Below are 21,926 nucleotides of genomic sequence, written 5' to 3' on the forward strand. Positions count from 1 at the left end.
ACAAACACATGAAAGAATGCTCAACATCATTAATCATTAGAGAAATGCAAATCAAAACTACAATGAGATATCATCTCACACCAGTCAGAATGGCCATCATCAAAAAATCTAGAAACAATAAATGCTGGAGAGGGTGTGGAGAAAAGGGAACACTCTTGCACTGCTGATGGGAATGTGAATTGGTACAGTCACTATGGAGAACGGTATGGAGGTTCCTTAAAAAACTACAAATAGAACTACCATATGACCCAGCAATCCCACTACTGGGCATATACCCTGAGAAAACCATAATTCAAAAAGAGTCATGTACCAAAATGTTCATTGCAGCTCTATTTACAATAGCCTGGAGATGGAAACAACCTAAGTGCCCATCATCGGATGAATGGATAAAGATGTGGCACATATATACAATGGAATATTACTCAGCCATAAAAAGAAACGAAATTGAGCTATTTGTAATGAGGTGGATGGACCTAGAGTCTGTTATACAGAGTGAAGTAAGTCAGAAAGAGAAAGAGAAATTCTGTATGCTAACACATATACATGGAATTTAAGAAAAAAAAAATGTCATGAAGAACCTAGGGGTAAGATAGCAATAAAGAGACAGACCTACTAGAGAATGGACTTGAGGATATGGGGAGGGGGAAGGGTAAGCTGTGACAAAGCCAGAGAGTGGCATGGACATATATACAGTACCAAATGTAAAATAGATAGCTAGTGGGAAGCAGCTGCATAGCAGAGGGAGATCAGTTCCGTGCTTTGTGACCACCTGGAGGGGTGGGATAGGGAGGGTGGGAGGGAGGGAGACACAAGATGGAAGAGGTATGGGAACATATGTATATGTATAACTGATTCACTTTGTTATAAAGCAGAAACTAACACACCATTGTAAAGCAATTATTCTCCAATAAAAATGTAAAAAAAAAAATGAATGAAATGTTGCAAGGTTCCCCTTTAATGATGCCAAGTATCACTACTTCTATTTAACATTGTACTCAAGGTTCTAGCCAGTAAATAAGTTATGCAAAAAAAAAAGAAAGGAAGAAATGAAACTGCCAGATGATATGACTGTGTATATAGAAAAAAAAAATCTATACCTCTGTTATTAGTTTAGTCATTCTGCTGGAAATAAACATTGTTCAAAATCAATTCTATGCCCACATAAAAGGAATCAACAATTAGGGAGTTCCCTGGTAGTCTAATAGGATTTGGCACTTTCACTGCCGTGGCCCGGGTTCAATCCCTGGTCAGGGAACTGAGATCGCATAAGCCGCGTGGCATGGCAAAAAAAAAAAAAATAGCAATCAACAATTAGAAAACAATTTTTGAAAACGATGACATTTATGTGACTATAAGAATATAATGTTATATATACAAAATTTTTGTGTAGTATATATTATCATATTATATAATTTTATAATATTACTAAAATATTTTTAAAATATCAATGACCAACTATACACCTACAAAGGATGTTCTGGGCCTCTGTTGAAAGCTATAAAATTTTATGTATGTGTAGACACTAAGGAAAGCCTAAATAGTGGGGAGATCTAACATATTCAAAGATTTGGGGATTGAAGCATGTAAAAATATTAATTTTCCCAAAAACTGATCCATAGATTCAATACAATCTTACTTTAAAATACGACACTTATCATCAAATTCACAATTAAATGTATGAAAAAGCAAGCCACAAAAAAAGAAAGAAATCTTTGAACCACTATAATTGACAGTGGGCTTGATCCAGACATATAAACTACTATAAATTACAAGCAAAGGCAGAAGATCCAATGGAAAATGGGCAAAAAAACTCTAGATACTTCAAAAGAAAAAATCCAAATAGCCATTTATATGAAAAAGTGCACACCCTCATAAGACATCAGGAAAATGAATGCTAAAATGAGATATAATGATATATTACCAAATTGACAAAAATTTAAATGTTTGAATATTCTAAGTGCAGATGGACGAACATATGAAGGAACAGAAACTCTCATATAGCAGGTGCAAATAAAAATTAAGACAAACCTTTTGGAAAACATCATGGCATATCTAGTATAGAAGAGGGTACACATATATGACCCAGCGAATTCCACTCCTAAGAAATACCCTAAATAAAAGTGTGTACATGCAGACAGGAAACATACAGAAGAATCTATATGACTGTTATTTGTAACCAAAGATCAGAAACCATTTATGCATCTATCAATAGAATGGGTAAATAAATTGATCTATAGTCAGACAATGGAATATCATGCCAAAATGAAAAATCAGTGAATTACAGCTATATTTTACAACCTAGAGGAATATTAAAGACATAGTGTAAAACTAAACTATAGTATTTAGGGATGCAAACTTAGATGGTGAAACTATTAACGAAATTATGCAATTACTTCATTAGTTAGGATAGTGGGTGGCTTGGTGGATAGCTGTGGTGGAAAACGGCAGGCCAAGGATTTCTGGAAGGTGGTCAATGTTCTATATTTTGTCCTGAATTGTGGTTACAAAGATATTCATTTTAAAATCTTTTGTAAACATTTACATTTATGTTTCATGTACTTTTTCATTTGTGGTATATTTCACATAAGCAAGGTTTTAAAAAATGAAAAACAAGGTCAACAAAACTGAGAATAGTGGTCATTTTGAGGGGAGAAAGGGATTGAACTGATGGCAAACTGGGAACTTCCAAGGAAATTGCAATGTTCTATTTCTGAAGCTGAGTGATAGGTACACTGCTGTTTCTCCTATTATTACATTTTAACTATACATGTACTTTATATATTATTTTGTATCTACAATAGCAAAAGCAAGTAAAAGAAAACACTGAAAAACTGGAATTCATCAAAATTAAAAACTTTTGCACTTCAAATGACAGCATCAAGAAAGTGAAAAGAGGGACTTCCCTGGTGGTCCAGTGGTTAAGAATCTGCCTTCCACTGCAGGCGGACGCGGGTTTGATCCCTGGTCGGGGAACTAAGATCCCACATGCTGCGGGGCAACTAAGCCCGTGCACCACAACTACAGACCCCACGTGCTCTGGAACCCATGCACCACAACTACAGAGCCCACGCGCTCTCGAAGCCCATGTGCCGCAATGAAAGATCCCGTATGCTGCAACTAAGACCCAACACAGACAAATAAATAAACAAATAAATATTTAAGGAAATAAAAAGGGAAAAGATAATCCACCGGAGAAAATATCTGCAAATCACATATCTGATAAGGAATTTATATCCAGAATATATAAAAAACTCTTTCAACTCAATAACAAGAAGATGAATAACACAATTTTAAAACATTAAAGGATTTGAATGGACTTTTTCTCTAAATAAGATATACAAAAAGATGTGCCAATAAGCAAATGAAAAGATACTCTCAGTATCAGTAGACTTTAGGGAAATGCAAATCAAAATGACAATGAGATACCACTTCATACACACTAAGGTATGAAGTATATATAATAAAAAAGAGATAATAGTGTTAATGAGGATTTAGAGAAACAGGAACCTTTATTCATTGCTGGTGAGAATTTAAAATGGAGCAGCCACTTTGAAAAAGTTTAGAAGTTTCTCAAAATGTTAAAGATAGAGATACAATATAACCCAGCAAATCCATTCCTAGGTATCTACCCAAAAGGAATGAAAACATATCTGGACACAAAGACATGTACACAAATGTTCATAGCAGCATTATTCCTAACAGCCAAAAAGTGGAAATGATTCAACTGTTCATCAACTCATAAATGGATAAAAATCTGGTCTATCAATAATTAGGAATACTATTTGGCATTAAAAAAAGAAGTATTGATACATTTCACAACATGAATGAACCTCAAAAACATTATGCTTAGTGAAAGAAGCCAGACATAAAAGATCACAGTCTATAATTCCATTTATATGAAATGTCCAGAACAGGCAAATCTATACAGACAGAAAGTAGGTTAGTTGCTGCCGAGGGTTGGTGCTGTGTGGAAATAGAGGGTGACTGCTAATAGGCTTCAGGGTTCTTTTTGGGGTGATGGAAATGTTCTAAAATTAGATTGTGGTGATGGCTGCATAACTCTGTAAAGATACTAAAAACCATGAAATTGTACATTTAAAATGGGTGAATCTTTTGACATGTAAATTATCTCAATAAAACTTTTAAAAAAGTTGTCTAGTAAGCTATCTTCCATAAGTATGATTGCAGTTTTCTGAAAGAAGTCATCTAAAACTTTTAGAATTTGATCTTGTTTTATTAAGTTTGTTTACTCCCTGCCTCCCTGTTCTTCCCTCTTTAAGAGGGGAAAATTACAGGGCTGAATGAATATCAATTTATTTAAATATGAAAAAGTATAAATCTTCACAGATTAAAAATAAATATTCTCAACTGCTAAATAACTGAGACTATTTCTTAGGGCTGACAAAGAATAAAATGGATTTTAAAAATGAAGAAAATAGGCTATAAGTAAGGCAACCTTCAAAACTCTAAATGACAGAATATAGAGCTTTATACCATAAAGCTTGAGGTAATTAATTTTAAAAACAACTTAGTACAAGATGGGCAATATTCTCAAAACCTTAATGTTTCCACAAAATAAATAAAACTCAGAGCACTTCTGCATCAGCTAGTACAATAATCTGTTATTAAAGGGTATATCCTTGGAAATATCTGTCTTTCCAGATAAAACTTCTGTAGGAGGGTTGTTTTTACCGTTGATGTGAGGAGGAAACTGCCGGGCCTTGTTAGCTGAGGAACTGATGTTCCTGCAATTGCCATGGCAACTGTCTGGCTTATCATGCTTCCGCTCTCACTCTCATAATCATCGGTGGCTATACAGATTGGTCTTCCTCGTTGATTGTGAGTTTCTGGAAAAAAATCACCCAAAAATAAATAAAGAAAACTTCTGTTTAGCTTAATTAACAGCTATTGAGCAAGCAATTCCCTTTCTTATTCTCCTTTACTCTTTAAAGAAAAATCTATTAACATATACTGCTTATCATTATATTTACTTCTTTTAAAAAAATAATTTAAATATTTTAAACATTAACTCATTCCTGTAGTAATATTTATAGTTTTGTAGAGAACTTTAACTTGCTAGTAAAAGAAGATATAATAATATAAATTTCTGCCTTCAGATAAGGAAACCTGCTTTAGTGATCAAAATACTGGGAAAACTACTATTAGTCTCTCAAAGGGAAAGAGTTGCTATCTTTATATCACCAGCACCTACTGATAATACATATTAGATACCAGTAAAATTTTTTTAGTTGAACTGGAAGTACTTTATCAGGTTAATTGCTAGTCAAATGCAACCTACAGTGTTTTCTCTAAGGCAAATGAAGGAATTTAAGTAAATTCTAAAAATGGAAAGCAAGAGGAATAAAACTTTGTGGGTTCCAGTTTTTAAAAAGTAACAAAACTTCAACTTATTAACCCAGTATTAGCAATAAACATCATTGTTGTTATTCAGGTGAATATTAATTTCAATTTTATGTATATGAATAAAATTGAGACTGATGGTGGTGGACATCTAGCAAGTTTTCTCATATTGTTTTTTTCAGATGAACAGTATACACTCACACAAAAAAACCCTATTTCCTAATAGGTAGGTATAGAAATGCTATAAAATCATTATTTAAAAATTTGTCATAAGAAATGCTTACAGAAACCTTGCAGTGAATTTTCTCACACAGTCAAAAGTTTTTCAGAAATATGTTATGTATTTACAGTGTACCTATGTCAGTGTAAGTTTCCTTATATTTCTTTTCCTAAAATAAGATCACCTTTGAGATATTTTCTAATACTTTTAAACACTGAGATTTGCCTTTAGTTTGTCTTAAATATACTAAGTACCTGTAAAATCATACAGCTGAGGAACAGTTTCCATGATAATGCCAATCAGAGGTAGATACAACATAGCCACTCGAGCCTTTATCTGGGGGTCAGAGTACCGTGGGTCTGAGTCGTGACTGGATAGTAAATTGTGTACCATATTGATGACTTTCTTATGCAATCCAAACAGTCTAGTTAAAAAGAAGATGAAGAAGCAGCTGCAGTAAGGTCACAGAGATTAGTTAATACCTTTAGAGCAAACAGTAAGTCATGGTACTGAACCACTTTATTCAGCTTCTTAACTTTGCCACATATTTGCATGTATTCCTATAAAACACTTCTCATTTTAAAATTAATCAATGTCCAAAAAATAAATAAAATTAGTATCTCGCTGTACAAAATAAGAACTGAGGGAAAAGGAAATACTATACAAATTCATTTAAGAGTAAATCCGGTTGTGAAGCTGAAACTAACATACCATTGTAAAGCAATTATACTCCAATAAAGATGTTAAAAAAAAAAAAAAAAAAAGAGTAAATCCGAATATTTTTTCATTAACTCCTTAGGGCATTTTAATATTAAATAACTTAAAACCAGTTACGGTTATATTTTAAAGCAAAAAATGTAGGGGCTTCCCTGGTGGCACAGTGGTTGAGAGTCCGCCTGCCGATGCAGGGGACACGGGTTCGTGCCCCGGTCCAGGAAGAGCCCACATGCCGCGGAGCAGCTGGGCCCGTGAGCCATGGCCACTGAGCCTGCGCGTCCGGAGCCTGTGCTCCACAACAGGAGAGGCCACAACAGTGAGAGGCCCACGTATCGCAAAAAAAAAAAAGTAAATTTTAAGTAGTTGTAAATTTTATTTCATCAAATAAAATCTTTTCACATTTAACCAAAATAAACTTTTATTTCCTTTATCTAAAAGAAAAATTCTCTACCTAATGGGCTATGTAGTTCATGGCTAGGGTTGCCTTCGACATCTCTATTTAAACTGAACTTCCTTGCTCATTTGGGCCCTTACAACTTTCTAGACTCCCAATCCCAAGTTTCAACTGGCTAATACACTAGCAAGGATCACTCTCATCTTCACACTTTTTTGGCTTCTCTTCTTAGACTGAAGCTGCTTTGACTATGAAAAACATTCTAAAGAAAAATTCATCCAACTTCAACTGCCCTTAATGCTGTATCCGGCAGCTGTTTCAGATCTTATTCTCTCTCCTTAAGCCTCTCACCATCAATCTCAATAGAAAACCTTACCTCCAACTTTCTTTTAGGAAAGAAAAGCCGTTCTGAATTTGCTCTGGCCAGGTCTTTTAACACATCTCCATCTTTACAGCTACCAAATCATCTTTCCTTTCATCTCAGAAAAATTTCTTTCTTCAATAGCTTCAGTGTCCTTCCTCACTAAATTCTTCCCTTCTTTCCTATCTTGAAAATACATGTTCACCTGAAACTAGTTTGCTCTGGCTTATTTATAGTATTTCTCTTAGTAATAAACTATTATATGATTTCTCTAGTAATAAACTTCCTGAATGTGCAGTATATATCAAGCGTTTTTTTCCATTTACTTCCTAATATCTACTCTCTTTCTCTGAAACTAAGTTTTTGAATGCTTACCACATGGTATTGTACCCCTTTCATCATTTAATAGCTAAATGATTTTTCAAAGATACTTAACCTCTGTTTCCCTATGTATGTATGAAGGTAATAACCTACCTCATAAGGTGCCTGTGAAAATTAAGTTACATAATTTATGTAACATGCTTATTAGCACAGTGCCTTGCACACTGCCTTTTTCAGTAAATATTAGCTTTTCTCTTTTAAGATCACACAGCATATTTAAAGGCTAGGACTGGAAACCAGGTATTCTTCCTCCAGGGCTCTTTAGCTTATCTACCATTTTACGTAGGTATATATGAAATCTACCTGGAGATTCTTCTTCCTTCCAGTTTTTATTCAGAAAGTATATTTTTAAATACTGTCAAGAACTCCATCTAATGGACATATCTCAGATTTCATTTTCTAGCTCTCCACTTGACACTTTGTCATCTTTTATGTTTTCTTCTCAGTGTTTTCTCCAAAGAGTTCCCATTATTCCTCATATTCTCCATCATTCTTCCCAAGTCTCAGATTCTGATCATTTGCCTTTTATGTTCTCCCTTTCAACTTGTATCATCAGTGATGATTCCCAAACCTGGGTATATATTTAACATCTCTCAGCAGCTACCAGCGCCAGACTTCAACCTATCTAAACTCTACCCACTGGTCTTCATGAAGCCTTTTCATGTGTCTACATTACTCAGTCACATTCAGCCATTACACACACACACACACACACACACACACACATGCAGGACCTGTCATATCCTATGCTAGATGTTGGAGATAAGACATTGTCCCTGTTCTTAAAGAGCTTGCTTTAGCAAGAGAGAAACATAGACACAAAAATAATAATTCAGTTTTACAAATGCTATAATAAAGGTGCTAATCTTCAAAACTAGGTCTGTACTACAAAATCTGCATTTAACCATAGTATCCTGTTTCAATGTTGTAACTTTCTAACTGCAATGAAAATTTCTAGAGAGCAAATCTTTGGTCATTATTAGAACATATGGGGCTTCCCTGGTGGCACAGTGGTTAAGAATCTGCCTGCCAATGCAGGGGACACGGGTTTGAGCCCTGGTCCAGGAAGATCCCACATGCCGTGGAGCAACTAAGCCCGTGCGCCACAACTACTGAGCCTGCGTGCCACAACTACTGAAGCCCGTGCTCCTAGAGCCTGTGCTCTGCAACAAGAGAAACCACCGCAATGAGAAGCCCACGCACCACAATGAAGAGTAGCCCCCGCTCACCGCAACTAGAGAAAGCCTGCACGCAGCAACAAAGACCTAACACAGCCAAAATTAAATAAAATAAATTTTTAAAACAATATTAGAACATATTATTGCTACTCAAGGAATTATTTTTGATTACTTAGCAAGCAGAAGGAATAAAAAGAAAAACAATCCTCTTAAGGGTCTATCTAACAAATGCATGTTGTATTTTACCTACGTAAATATAAGAAGAATGTAAAACTTAGAGATGTGAGTCTCTCATAGTCAATCATTCATTCACTGAATTAACATATACTTATCAAGTGTCCACTCTGTACCAGACACAATTCTAATGCAGTGGGAATACAGCAGTGAATAAGAAAGTGCCTGCTCTCTTGAGCTCACATTCTAAAGGAAGGGGACAGATAATGAACAAACAAGCAAATTTCAGGTAAGTGCCTTGGAGAAAATAAAACAGGCTTATCTGGTTAAGAATAATTGTGGCAACGGCAACACAGCTATAATTCAGATTGGGTGGCCAATGACAGTCTCAGTGAGTAGATGATACTCTTTGAGTGGAGACCTGAAGAACCACAAGGAGGAAATGCCTATGTGGAGATCTTAGGGCAATTTCAGCATTGCTTCAGGCAGAGAAAAGTCCTAGTCCAAAGGCCCTAAGGTGGGACTGGGTTGGGCCCATTAGAGAAACAAAAAGAAGGCCAGGATGGCTAGATTTTAGTATGTGAGGAGGGAAGAGAGTGGCAGTGTAGACAACAGCTAGATATATAGGGCTTTGAGGTCCATTATTAAGTCTGAATTTTATTTTAAATGCTATTTTAAAAGCACACACTTTTAACTATTTTAAAAGTTAAGTGTGCTTTTAAACACATTAAAGAGTTTTAAGCAAGGAAGTGACGTAATTTAATTTTCATTTCTAAAAGACCATGTAGGCTGCTGGGTAGAAAAGGGATTTTTAGGGAGGGAAGAATGGAAGCATGATTAGGGGAGCAGCAGTAAAGACGGAGAGAAGTAGCTAAACTTGGGATATATTTTGGAGATAGTATTAAGGCATTTGCTAATGGACTGGGTGCAGGAAAGAGTGAGAAAAGGAGGAAACAAGCAACAGTAAAAGCTTATAATCCTGTATATTACTATTTAAAGCTCTTCCAGTTATCTTTTTTAACTCAATAGACAAAGTAGTAGTGAACACAGTTATCACGGCTTTCAGACTTGATAGAAAATCTTTCCAAGTGTCAAAGGACCAACTCTGAAGACCAGCTGGAAAAGATAAAAAAGAAGTCTTTCACAGGTCCTATATTGTTCCACAGAAATGTATCTATTTTAATAGAACTGATCCTTCATGTGAGAAAGAAACCTCATCACAAAAATAGCTGACTGTTAGAATTCTCTACTTTTTATCAGACACTGCTGAACACCTACACAACATCTCCTTCCCCTGTCTTCCTTCCTAATAGAATGTAAAAATTTTCAGGTATACGTTCCTGCCCCTGTGACTCAGGGGAAGCTGACTCCATTCCCCCAGTTTCTGAAGTAGATAGATCCAATCAGACTAGCCCTGCTACTTAAAGCAGACAGTCAGTAAAGCTGTTTCATTATCAGTGTGAGAAGAGATAAATGTTAATTAACTAATTGTTTCCTTAACTGAGAAGGTCTACAAAAAAAAATATCATATGAACTGAACACTTTTTAGTGACAGCTGATTTACATTTAGGCATGAGGTCCTTACCTTCTGCTTTGTAACAAACCACCCATGAACCAAAACCAGTCTAAGCACCACATTTGAGTAGAAGTGATCTAATCCATCCAGGAACCTGGCATTGCTCTGGTGACTGTAACAGTACAGGATAGGCAAGTGAGCCAAATCAGTCCAAAGAAAAGATGTGCACTGCATGCTTGAAAGAGGGTTTTTTTCCCTCTGTCCTCTGCTGGACATGAACAAGTAATAATCTAAGCTCAACTGCCAGAGCAACTATCTCACAGTCATGAGAGGCACACTAGCCTCAGGATAAAGCTGAGGGGTTTCTATAGAAGTAAGAGATATAAAGAAACAGAACCCTGATAACATTATTGAGCTGCTGATTATAGTGTGCTAAAAACTTTACCTTTCTCCCAATTATGAAAAAATAAATATCCTTCCTTTAATAAAGCCAGCCAGTATGAAGAAAGGTTTTCTGTTTCTGGTAACCAAACTTATCCTGATGTATTAAGTAAAAATACTGGAAATATAGAGTCAAATGATAGAGATATAACAGTTATTAAAGAAAGGTAGTATGTTTAGAAGTTGTTTTCAGAGTGATTTTTTTCAAACAATGGATCCTTCCCCCCTGATGACATTATATTCATTTATCAATGGCAAAATATAAGAGTGGTGGCAAGCAGGGGTGGGAGACCCAGGGTTTCACCCACTTAGTCTGTCCTCTCCATACTCCAATGTCTACACCCCAACCCCATCCTACATGGAAGCACATTAAGGACCTTTTCACAACCTTACAGTTCTGCAGAGCACAGAGTGAAAAACTGCTTCTTAAAACTATATTCCTAATGCAAGAAGTTGCTGTTATGAAAAAAACTCATGACTTTCATTTGCAGAAGCTTTAGCCTTTGACAGTTTACTAAGCATTAACCATGTCCCATCGCTAAGAACTTTACAAGCATCCTTTTTCATTCGTTCAACAAATACATCATAGGATTCTTAAAAAACCTGCTCAAAAGTATCTCCTTTTGTTCTTTGGAGCTCTTACTTCAGGTTAAACTGCATTACAAACTCCTAATGATACTATCATGGGAAAAAAAAGCAATTATCACCCAAATGAGTTACAGTCATTCAGATTTTTGAAAATAGCTGTTAACATAGAAATACCCTATACGGATCTTAGATCACAACACATTTATAGAAAAGCTATTTCTATAAATTCAGATCATCAGACAATATACTCTTCTTACTATATCAATTTCCAGTAATTCTTTAAAAGTATACACAATTTTGGAAGTTTCTAAAATCTAAGGACATTTGTTTATAGAGCAAATTTTGAAGTACATGCTACAGAGTATGATGGCAAATCATAAATTTTCCTCACAAGGAATCAAACACATTAGTCTACTTAACTGAAATGTGCCTGCTGTATATCAGCAAATCTAAAAGTCCATCTACTAACATGCACAAATATTTTATGTATTACTAAGAAGGAAAAAAAGGCCACCAACTAAACCATGATGCAATGTTGATTTCAAGACAAACATCAAATTCAGAGATGACAAAAAATGTCTTTCTTAAAACTGATGAAATATAGAAATAACAAGAGTATGGAACTTAGTGAACACAGAAGTAGAAGAAGAGTGGTAAACAGTATTCTTGTGATTCCTAGGAAGTTAAGTGGATACTTCTGTCCCATTGTCCAAAATCAAATTAATATTCTACACGGCAAAAACTGGTCTACTCACCCTTCAGCATCAGGGTCTAAAATGACAGCCAGCTCTGTTAACACAAGTCCTGCCAAATAATGTTGCTGGCGGAAAGGCACAGACAATTCAAACATATTTGCAATCTTCTGGTCTTGCACAGTGGTGGAAAATCCAGAACTCTGTTTGGGAGTGAGGTAGAACAAAACTATAACAGCTATGCAACAAAACATTCTATAGACAGAGCACTACAACAAATGAGATGTGAGCATTATCTGAAAGTGAGATAAACTTTTTAAGTTTATTTTTACATTACTATTATTAACATTGGAGAAAGTAACTGCTCTTACTTTTGGTATAGGAAACTATGATGAAATAACATTTTAAATTATTTTCAATTTCCTTTTTCTCATATTAAAATTTTTTCATCTGCTTTTTCCTTTATACTTTTAGCCACTTAATGTTTCAATATCATACTCTGAAGGGAAAAAAGGAACTAAATCCATATGATACATTATGTACTCACTGCTGAGTACAAGAGAAATATTCATAGTCAAGGCTATCTATGGGTTTCCAGAGAAATTTCAAATACTCTGAAGTTGTTTTTCAGGGAAAACACTATCTCCAGGAAATTACTGTCTTTTTTTGTCCACTCACTGAGTTTTTAAGAGTTTTTTAATACTGTAAAATAGCATCCCGCCCCCCCCCCACAAGATGCTTAAGGCAAGAATGTCCTCAATCTCATCATCCTTAATCCATATTCAAGACCGCCCATGCGAGGTTTCTTAGAAGAACAGACTTCAGATTTCTCTATGGATAAATCATCTTCCTAACAAGCATATAAAACTATCCTTCCCCCACTTCCCAAAGAGTGATGTCTCTGTCATCTATTAGAATCTGAAAATTCTGCAGTTAGATGAGAAAGTAGGGAACGAGATAATGGAAGAAATTCTGTTAATTTCTTGGCTGAATGAGATGTTCAGCAGGGAGTCAGGTGTAAACAAATGTGTTTCATTAAAGGTTTTAGGAACTGTACCTTTGATTAATTTGTACTTGACTGTGTAGCCACATCTTTGACAGAGGATGGGGGAAGGGAGCAAAAGACTAGCCTCATTTGTTATTGGAAGAAGTGTGTCCTAGCCAGGTAAAAGTATGTGGAAACAGGCTGATCCTTAAGAATTTTTGCAAAGGTAAAATGAAAAGTTGGGGGTGTTCTCTGATGTTTTCTAATCTTTCTGAGTAAAGTTTAAAATTTAGTTTATCAAACATCTGAGGTTGATCTAGTATAGGGAATTACTTTCAGGAATTAAATATCTCAAAAATAAACTTATAAAGAGTTCATATCAACTTTGACTTTAGACATTAAGAGCTTAAGGAAGTAGCTTGTGTGCCTTAGGAATTATATAGCAAAAAGATGTTTCACTAGGAGGGAACATCCAGGCTTCTCTGATATGAAAACCACAAAATCGCTTCATTTCAATCTGTATGACAGGACACATAATAATTGCTACGATAACCCTTTGTCATCTTTAGAGCAACTACTAGGCACCCTGTGAAAATCCATAAACACCCATCTAGTTTCCTTTGGGTTCTCTGGATACAAGAAAGGCAGGTAGGGCTTTGCCAGGACTGCACTGCAGTTTGACTTCTTTCTCTGCTAAATTATGCTTCATTCCCCTTCCTTTCACAGGTATTGACATCTAATAAATACCTTGTCTCCCAAACTCAGTCTGTGTCTGCCTCAAAAAAACCCAACCTGTGAAAACATCAAGTGAGTTTATGTAGCCGAATTTACTCCCTTGTGCCTGAATCGGTAAGAGGGGTACAAAAAAGTGGTTAAAACTTGGGCCCTAGAATAAGCCAACACGTGCCATGGTTCAAAGCCTAGATCTGCCAATTTTTACTATATGTGACCCTGGGTAAGTTACTGACCTTTCTGTGTTTCAATTTTTTTCACCTGTAAAATGGGGATAATAATAGGACTTACCTCCTAGAGTTCCTGTGAGGAGTAAATGATTAATACTTATAAAGTACTTAACCATTAAATAGTTATAAAGCACTTAGTATGGAGCCTATCACACAGCTATTATTCAACAGTGTTACTTTTCATGTTTTCCAGTGTTTAGAATGCTTTTTCCACAAGTCTGGACTTAAAAAAATTTGTTTTCACACATTTTGCATACCTGAGATGTTGCAGAAGAAACAGAAGGTGATGGTGACGCAGGTGGAGTTAGCAGGCTGCAGGGTAAGTTTAAGGTAACATAGTGCTCATGGCTGCAGATGATGCGCAGAAAATCCAGCCTCAGGGACACCAAGACACTTGGAGTTGGTAATGAATAAAGCTTTGAAGATACCTTGTAAGCATTGCATAAATAAGAAAACACCAATTGAACATATCATTTCTCTACTACCAATACCAGAATGATGAATTAAAGAATTAAAGTGATTTCTAAATTAAAGGGAGATGGCTAAGAAGGAGGAAATAGCTTCTTCCTCTTAGTCTATGTCATTGTTGAGTGTGAGAAACCCTTGTATTCGACAGAATAACTGCTTGGGGGGAAAACATTACTACCTTTAAAATAAGGTGCTGAGAGAGAGGGGGAAGATGACGAAGAGTAAGACGGGGAGATCACCTTCCTCCCCACAGACACATCAGAAATACATCTACATGTGGAACAACTCCAACAGAACACCTACTGAATGCTGGCAGAAGACCTCAGACCTCCCAAAAGGCAAGAAACTCCCCACGTACCTGGGTAGGGTAAAAGAAAAAAGAATAAACAGAGACAAAAGAATAGGGACGGGACCTGCACCAGTGGGAGGGAGCTGTGAAGGAAGAAAGGTTTCCACACACTAGGCAGCCCCTTCGCGGGCCGAGACTGCGGGTGGCGGAGGGGGGAAGCTTCGGAGCCGCGGAGGAGAGCACAGCAACAGGGGTGCAGAGACCAAAGCGGAGAGACTTCCGCAGAGGAATGGTACCGACGGGGGCTGGAATCTGAGGCTCGGGCTTCGGTCAGACCGCAGGGAGACGACTGGGTGAACACAGCCTGAAGGGGTTAGTGTACCACGCCTACCCAGGAGGGAGTCCGGGGAAATGTCTGGACCGCCGAAGAGGCAAGAGACTTTTTCTTCCCTCTTTGTTTCCTGGTGGGCGAGGAGAGGGGATTAAGAGCGCTGCTTAAAGGAGCTCCAGAGACGGGCGGGCGCGAGCCGCGGCTAGCAGCGCGGACCCCAGAGACGGGAATGAGACGCTAAGGCTGCTGCTGCCGCCACCAAGAAGCCTGTGTGCGAGCACGGGTCACTATCCACACCACACTTCCGGGGAGCCTGTGCAGCCCGCCACTGCCAGGGTCCCGGGATCCAGGGACAACTTCCCCGGGAGAACACACAGCGCGCCTCAGGCTGGTGCAATGTCATGCCAGCCTCTGCCGCCGCAGGCTCGCCCCGCACTCCGTGCCCCTCCCACCCACCCCCCTCCCCCGGCCTGAGTGAGCCAAAGCCCCCAGCGGCTCCTTTAACCCCGTCCTGTCTGAGCAAAGAACAGACGTCCTCCAGCGACCTACACGCAGAAGCGGGGCCAAATCCAAAGCTGAGCCCCCAGAGCTGTGCGAACAAAGAGAAAGGGAAATGTCTCCAAGCAGCCTCAGGAGCAGCGAGAGGGTTAAATCTCCACAATCAACGTGATGTAACCTGCATCTGTGGCATATCTGAATAGACAACGAATCATCCCAAATTGAGGAGGTGGACTTTGAGAGCAAGATTTATGATTTCTTCCCCTTTTCCTCTTTTTTGTAAGTGTGTATGTGTATGCTTCTGTGTGAGATTTTGTCTGTATAGCTTTGCTTTCACCATTTGTCCTAGGGTTCTACCAGTCCATTTTGTTTTTGTTTTACTTTAAAAACATTTTTTTTCTTAATAATTATTTTTTATTTTGATAACTTTATTTTATTTTATCTTTATTTTATTTTCTTTTATCCCCGTCCTTCCTTCCTTCCTTCCTTCCTTCTTTCTTTCTACATTTTCTCTCTTTTATTCTGAGCCGTGTGGATGAAACGCTTTTGGAGCTGCAGCCAGGAGTCAGTGCTGTGCCTCTTAGGTGGGAGAGCCAACTTCACGACACTGGACCACAAGAGACCTCCCAGCTCCATGTAATATCAAATGGCGAAAATCTCCCAGAGATCTCCATCTCAACACCAACACCCAGCTTCATTCAACGACCAACAAGCTACAGGGCTAAACACCCTATGCCAAACAACTAGCAAGACAGGAACACAACCCCACCCATTAGAAGAGAGGCTGCCTAAAATCATGAGAAGTCCACAGACACCCCAAAACACACCATCAGACGTGGACCTGCCCACCAGAAAGACAAGATCCAGCCTCATCCACCAGAACACAGGCAATAATCCCCTCCACCAGGAAGTCTACACAAGCCACTGAACCAACTTTAGCCACTGCGGACAGACACCAAAAACAACGGGAACTACGAACCTGCAGCCTGCAAAAAGGAGACCCCAAACACAGTAAGATAAGCAAAATGAAAAGACAGAAAAACATACAGTAGATGAAGGAGCAAGATAAAAACCCACCAGACCTAACAGATGAAGAGGAAATAGGCAGACTACCCGAAAAAGAATTCAGAATAATGATAGTAAAGATGATCCAAAATCTTGGAAATAGAGAAAATGCAAGAAACATTTAACAAAGACCTAGAAGAACTAAAGATGAAACAAGCAATGATGGACAACACAATAAATGACATTAAAAATACTCTAGAAGGGATCAATAGCAGAATAACTGAGGCAGCAGAATGGATAAGTGACCTGGAAGATAAAATAGTGGAAATAACTACTGCAGAGCAGAATAAAGAAAAAAGAATGAAAAGAACTGAGGACAGTCTCACATACCTCTGGGACAACATTAAACGCACCAATATTCGAATTATAGGGGTTCCAGAAAAAGAAGAGAAAAAGAAAGTGAGAAAATATTTGAAGAGATTATAGTTGAAAACTTCCCTAATATGGGAGAGGAAATAGTTAATCAAGTCCAGGAAGCACAGAGAGTTCGATACAGGATAAATCCAAGGAGAAACACGCCAAGACACATATTAATCAAATTGTCAAAAATTAAATACAAAGAAAACATATTAAAAGTAGCACGTGAAAAACAACAAGTAACACACAAGGGAATCCCCATCAGGTTAACAGCTTACCTTTCAGCAGAAACTCTGCAAGCCAGAAGGGACTGGCAGGACATATTTAAAGTAACGAAGGAGAAAAACCTACAACCAAGATTACTCTACCCTGCAAGGATCTCATTCAGATTTGATGGAGAAATTAAAAGCTTTAAGACAAGCAAAAGCTGAGAGTTCAGCACCACCAAACCAGCTTTAAAACAAATGCTAAAGGATCTTCTCTAGGCAAGAAACACAAAAGAAGGAAAAGACCTACAATAACGAACCCAAAACAATTAAGAAAATGGGAATAGGAATATACATATCGATAATTACCTTAAATGTAAATGGACTAAATGCTCTGAACAAAGGACACAGACTGGCTGAATGGATACAAAAACAAGACCCATATATATGCTGTCTACAAGAGACCCACTTCAGACCTAGGTACACATACAGACTGAAAGTGAGGGGATGGAAAATGATATTCCATGCAAATGGAAACCAAAAGAAAGCTGCAGTAGCAATTCTCATATCAGATGAAATAGACTTTAAAATAAAGACTATTACAAGAGACAAGGAAGGACACTACATAATGATCAAGGGATCGATCCAAGAAGATATAACAATTGTAAATATTTATGCACCCAACATAGGAGCACCTCAACACATAAGGCAAATACTAACAGTCATAAAAGGGGAAATCGACAGTAACACATTCATAGTAGGGGACTCTAACACCCCACTTTCACCCATGGACAGATCATCCAAAATGAAAATAAATAAGGGAACACAAGCTTTAAATGATACATTAAACAAGATGGACTTAATTGATATTTATAGGACATTCCATCCAAAATCAACAGAATACACATTTTTCTCAAGTGCTCATGGAACATTCTCCAGGATACATCATATCTTGGGTCACAAATCAAGCCCTGATAAATTTAAGAAAATTGAAACTGTGTCAAGTATCTTTTCTGACCACAACGCTATGAGACTAGATAGCAATTACAGGAAAAGATCTGTAAAATATACAAACACATGGAGGCTAAACAATACACTACTTAATAAAAAAGTGGTCACTGAGGAAATCAAAGAGGAAATCAAAATGTACCTATATAATATACCTATAATATACCTATATAATATACCTAAAATATACCTATAAAATATATGGGATGCAGCAGAAGCAGTTCTAAGAGGGAAGTTTATAGCAATACAATCCTACCTTAAGAAACAGGAAACATCTCGAATAAAAAACCTAACCTTGCACCTAAAGCAAATAGAGAAAGAAGAACAAAAATACCTCAAAGTTATCAGAAGGAAATAAATCATAAAAATCAGATAGAAATAAATGAAAAAGAAATGAAGGAAACGATAGCAAAGATCAATAAAACTAAAAGCTGGTTCTTTGAGAAGATAAACAAAATTGATAAACCATTAGCCAGACTCATAAAGAAGAAAAGGGACAAGACTCAAATCAATAGAATTAGAAATGAAAAAGGAGAAGTAACAACTGACGCTGCAGAAATACAAAAGATCATGAGAGATTACTACAAGCAACTCTATGCCAATAAAATGGACAACCTGGAAGAAATGGACAAATTCTTAGAAAGGCACAATCAGCCAAGACTGAATCAGGAAGAAATAGAAAATATGAACAGACCAATCACAAGCACTGAAATTGAAACTGTGATTAAAAATCTTCCAACAAACAAAAGCCCAGGACCAGATGCCTTCGCAGGCGAATTCTATCAAACATTTAGAGAAGAGCTAACACCTATCCTTCTCAAACTCTTCCAAAATATAGCAGAGGGAGGAACACTCCCAAACTCATTCTACGAGGCCACCATCACCCTGATACCAAACCAGACAAGGATGTCACAAAGAAAGAAAACTACAGGCCAATATCACTGATGAACATAGATGCAAAAATCCTCAACAAAATACTAGCAATCAGAATCCAACAGCACATTAAGAGGATCATACACCATGATCAAGTGGGTTTATTCCAGGAATGCAAGGATTCTTCAATAGACGCAAATCAATCAACGTGATATACCATATTAACAAATTGAAGGAGAAAAACCATATGGTCATCTCAATAGATGCAGAGAAAGCTTTTGACAAAATTCAACACCAATTTATGATAAAAACCCTGCAGAAAGTAGGCATAGAGGGAACTTTCCTCAACATAACAAAGGCCACATATGACAAACCCACAGCCAACATCTTCCTCAATGGTGAAAAACTGAAAGCATTTCCACTACGATTAGGAAAAAGACAAGGTTGCCCACTCTCACCACTCTTATTCAACATAGTTTTGGAAGTTTTAGCCACAGCAATCAGAGAAGAAAAGGAAATAAAAGGAATCCAAATCGGAAAAGAAGAAGTAAAGCTGTCACTGTTTGCAGATGACATGATAATATACATAGAGAATCCTAAAGATGCTACCAGAAAAATACTACAGCTAATCAATGAATTTGGTAAAGTAGCAGGATACAAAATTAATGCACAGAAATCTCTGGCCTTCCTATACACTAATGATGAAAAATCTGAAAGTGAAATCAAGAAAACACTCCCATTTACCATTGCAACAAAAAGAATAAAATAACTAAGAATAAACCTACCTGAGGAGACAAAAGACCTGTATGCAGAAAATTATAAGACACTGATGAAAGAAATTAAAGATGATACAAATAGATGGAGAGATATACCATGTTCTTGGATTGGAAGAATCAACATTGTGAAAATGACTCTACTACCCAAAGCAATCTACAGATTCAATGCAATCCCTATCAAACTACCACTGGCATTTTTCACAGAACTAGAACAAAAAATCTCACAATTTGTATGGAAATATAAAAGACCCCGAATAGCCAAAGCAATCTTGAGAACTAAAAACGGAGCTGGAGGAATCAGGCTTCCTGACTTCAGACTATACTACAAAGCTACAGTAATCAAGACAGTATGGTACTGGCACAAAAACAGAAAGACAGATCAATGGAACAGGATAGAAAGCCCAGAGATAAACCCACACACATATGGTCACCTTATCTTTAATAAAGGGGGCAGGAATGTACAGTGGAGAAAGGACAGCCTCTTCAATAAGTGGTGCTGGGAAAACTGGATAGGTACATGTAAAAGTATGAGGTTAAATCACTCCCTAACACCATACACACAAAAAAAAAGCTCAAAATGGATTAAAGACCTAAATGTAAGGCCAGAAACTATCAAACTCTTAGAGGAAAACATAGGCAGAACACTCTACGATATAAATCACAGCAAGATCCTTTTTGACCCACCTCCTAGAGAAATGGAAATAAAAACAAAAATAAACAAATGGGACCTAATGAAACTGCAAAACTTTTGCACAGCAAAGGAAACCATAAACAAGACCAAAAGACAACCCTCAGAATGGGAGAAAATATTTGCAAATGAAGCAACTGACAAAGGATTCATCTCCAAAATTTATAAGCAGCTCATGCAGCTCAATAACAAAAAAACAAGCAACCCAATCCAAAAATGGGCAGAAGACCTAAATAGACATTTCTCCAAAGAAGATATACAGACTGCCAACAAACACATGAAAGAATGCTCAACATCATTAATCATTAGAGAAATGGAAATCAAAAGTACAATGAGATATCATCACAAACCACTCAGAATGGCCATCATCAAAAAATCTAGAAACAATAAATGCTGGAGAGGGTGTGGAGAAAAGGGAACACTCTTGCACTGCTGGTGGGAATGTGAATTGGTACAGCACTATGAAGAACGGTATGGAGGTTCCTTAAAAAACTACAAATAGAACTACCATATGACCCAGCAATCCCACTACTGGGCATATACCCTGAGAAAATCATAATTCAAAAAGAGTCATGTTGGGCTTCCCTGGTGGCGCAGTGGTTGAGAGTCTGCCTGCCGATGCAGGGGGGACGGGTTAGTGCCCCAGTCCAGGAAGATCCCACATGCTGCAGAGCGGCTGGGCCCGTGAGCCATGGCCGCTGAGCCTGCGCGTCCGGAGCCTGTGCTCCGCAACGGGAGAGGCCACAACAGTGAGAGGCCCACGTACCGCAAAAAAAAAAAAAAAAAAGAGTCATGTACCAAAATGTTCATTGCAGCTCTATTTACAATAGCCCGGAGATGGAAACAACCTAAGTGTCCATCATCAGATGAATGGATAAAGAAGATGTGGCACATATATACAATGGAATATTACTCAGCCATAAAAAGAAACGAAATTGAGTTTTTTGTAGTGAGGTGGACGGACCTAGAGTCTGTCATACAGAGTGAAGTCAGAAAGAGAAAGACAAATACCGTATGCTAACACATATATATGGAATAAGAAAAAAATTAAAATGTCATGAAGAACCTAGGGGTAAGACAGGAATAAAGACACAGACCTACTAGAGAATGGACTTGAGGATATGGGGAGGGGAAATGTAAGCTGTGACAAAGCCAGAGAGTGGCGTGGACACTACCATACACTACCAAAAGTAAAATAGATAGCTAGTGGGAAGCAGCTGCATAGCCCAGGGAGATCAACTCGGTGCTTTGTGACCACCTAGAGGGGTGGGATAGGGAGGGTGGGAGGGAGGGAGACGCAAGAGGGAAGAGATATGGGAACATATGTATATGTATAACTGATTCACTTTGTTATAAAGCAGAAACTAACACACCATTGTAAAGCAGTTATACTCCAA

The 21,926-nt window shown here is 37.5% G+C and overlaps 1 protein-coding gene across 6 annotated transcripts in view; it reads right to left on the reverse strand.

The window, feature by feature from the left end:
* Positions 1-21,926, reverse strand: part of DOCK7 (dedicator of cytokinesis 7) — a 211,059-nt gene that overhangs the window by 59,559 nt on the left and 129,574 nt on the right. For all 6 annotated transcript variants that reach the window (XR_003434290.1, XR_003434289.1, XM_027113944.1 and 3 more), the window contains 4 exons: positions 14,228-14,398; positions 12,087-12,226; positions 5,836-6,005; positions 4,693-4,847 (listed from right to left, as the gene is read on the reverse strand). Coding sequence is in view for 4 of the 6 variants with exons in the window: in XM_027113944.1 (XP_026969745.1) it covers positions 4,693-4,847; positions 5,836-6,005; positions 12,087-12,226; positions 14,228-14,398 (636 nt within the window). In the remaining 2 variants the exon portion in view is untranslated. The remainder of the gene's footprint in view (positions 1-4,692; positions 4,848-5,835; positions 6,006-12,086; positions 12,227-14,227; positions 14,399-21,926) is intronic.

This window comes from Aethalodelphis obliquidens, unplaced genomic scaffold, assembly GCF_003676395.1.
Source record: "Aethalodelphis obliquidens isolate GAN/ISIS:26980383/991018 unplaced genomic scaffold, ASM367639v1 scaffold13, whole genome shotgun sequence".
In the NCBI taxonomy this organism is placed as follows: Eukaryota; Metazoa; Chordata; class Mammalia; order Artiodactyla; family Delphinidae; genus Aethalodelphis; species Aethalodelphis obliquidens.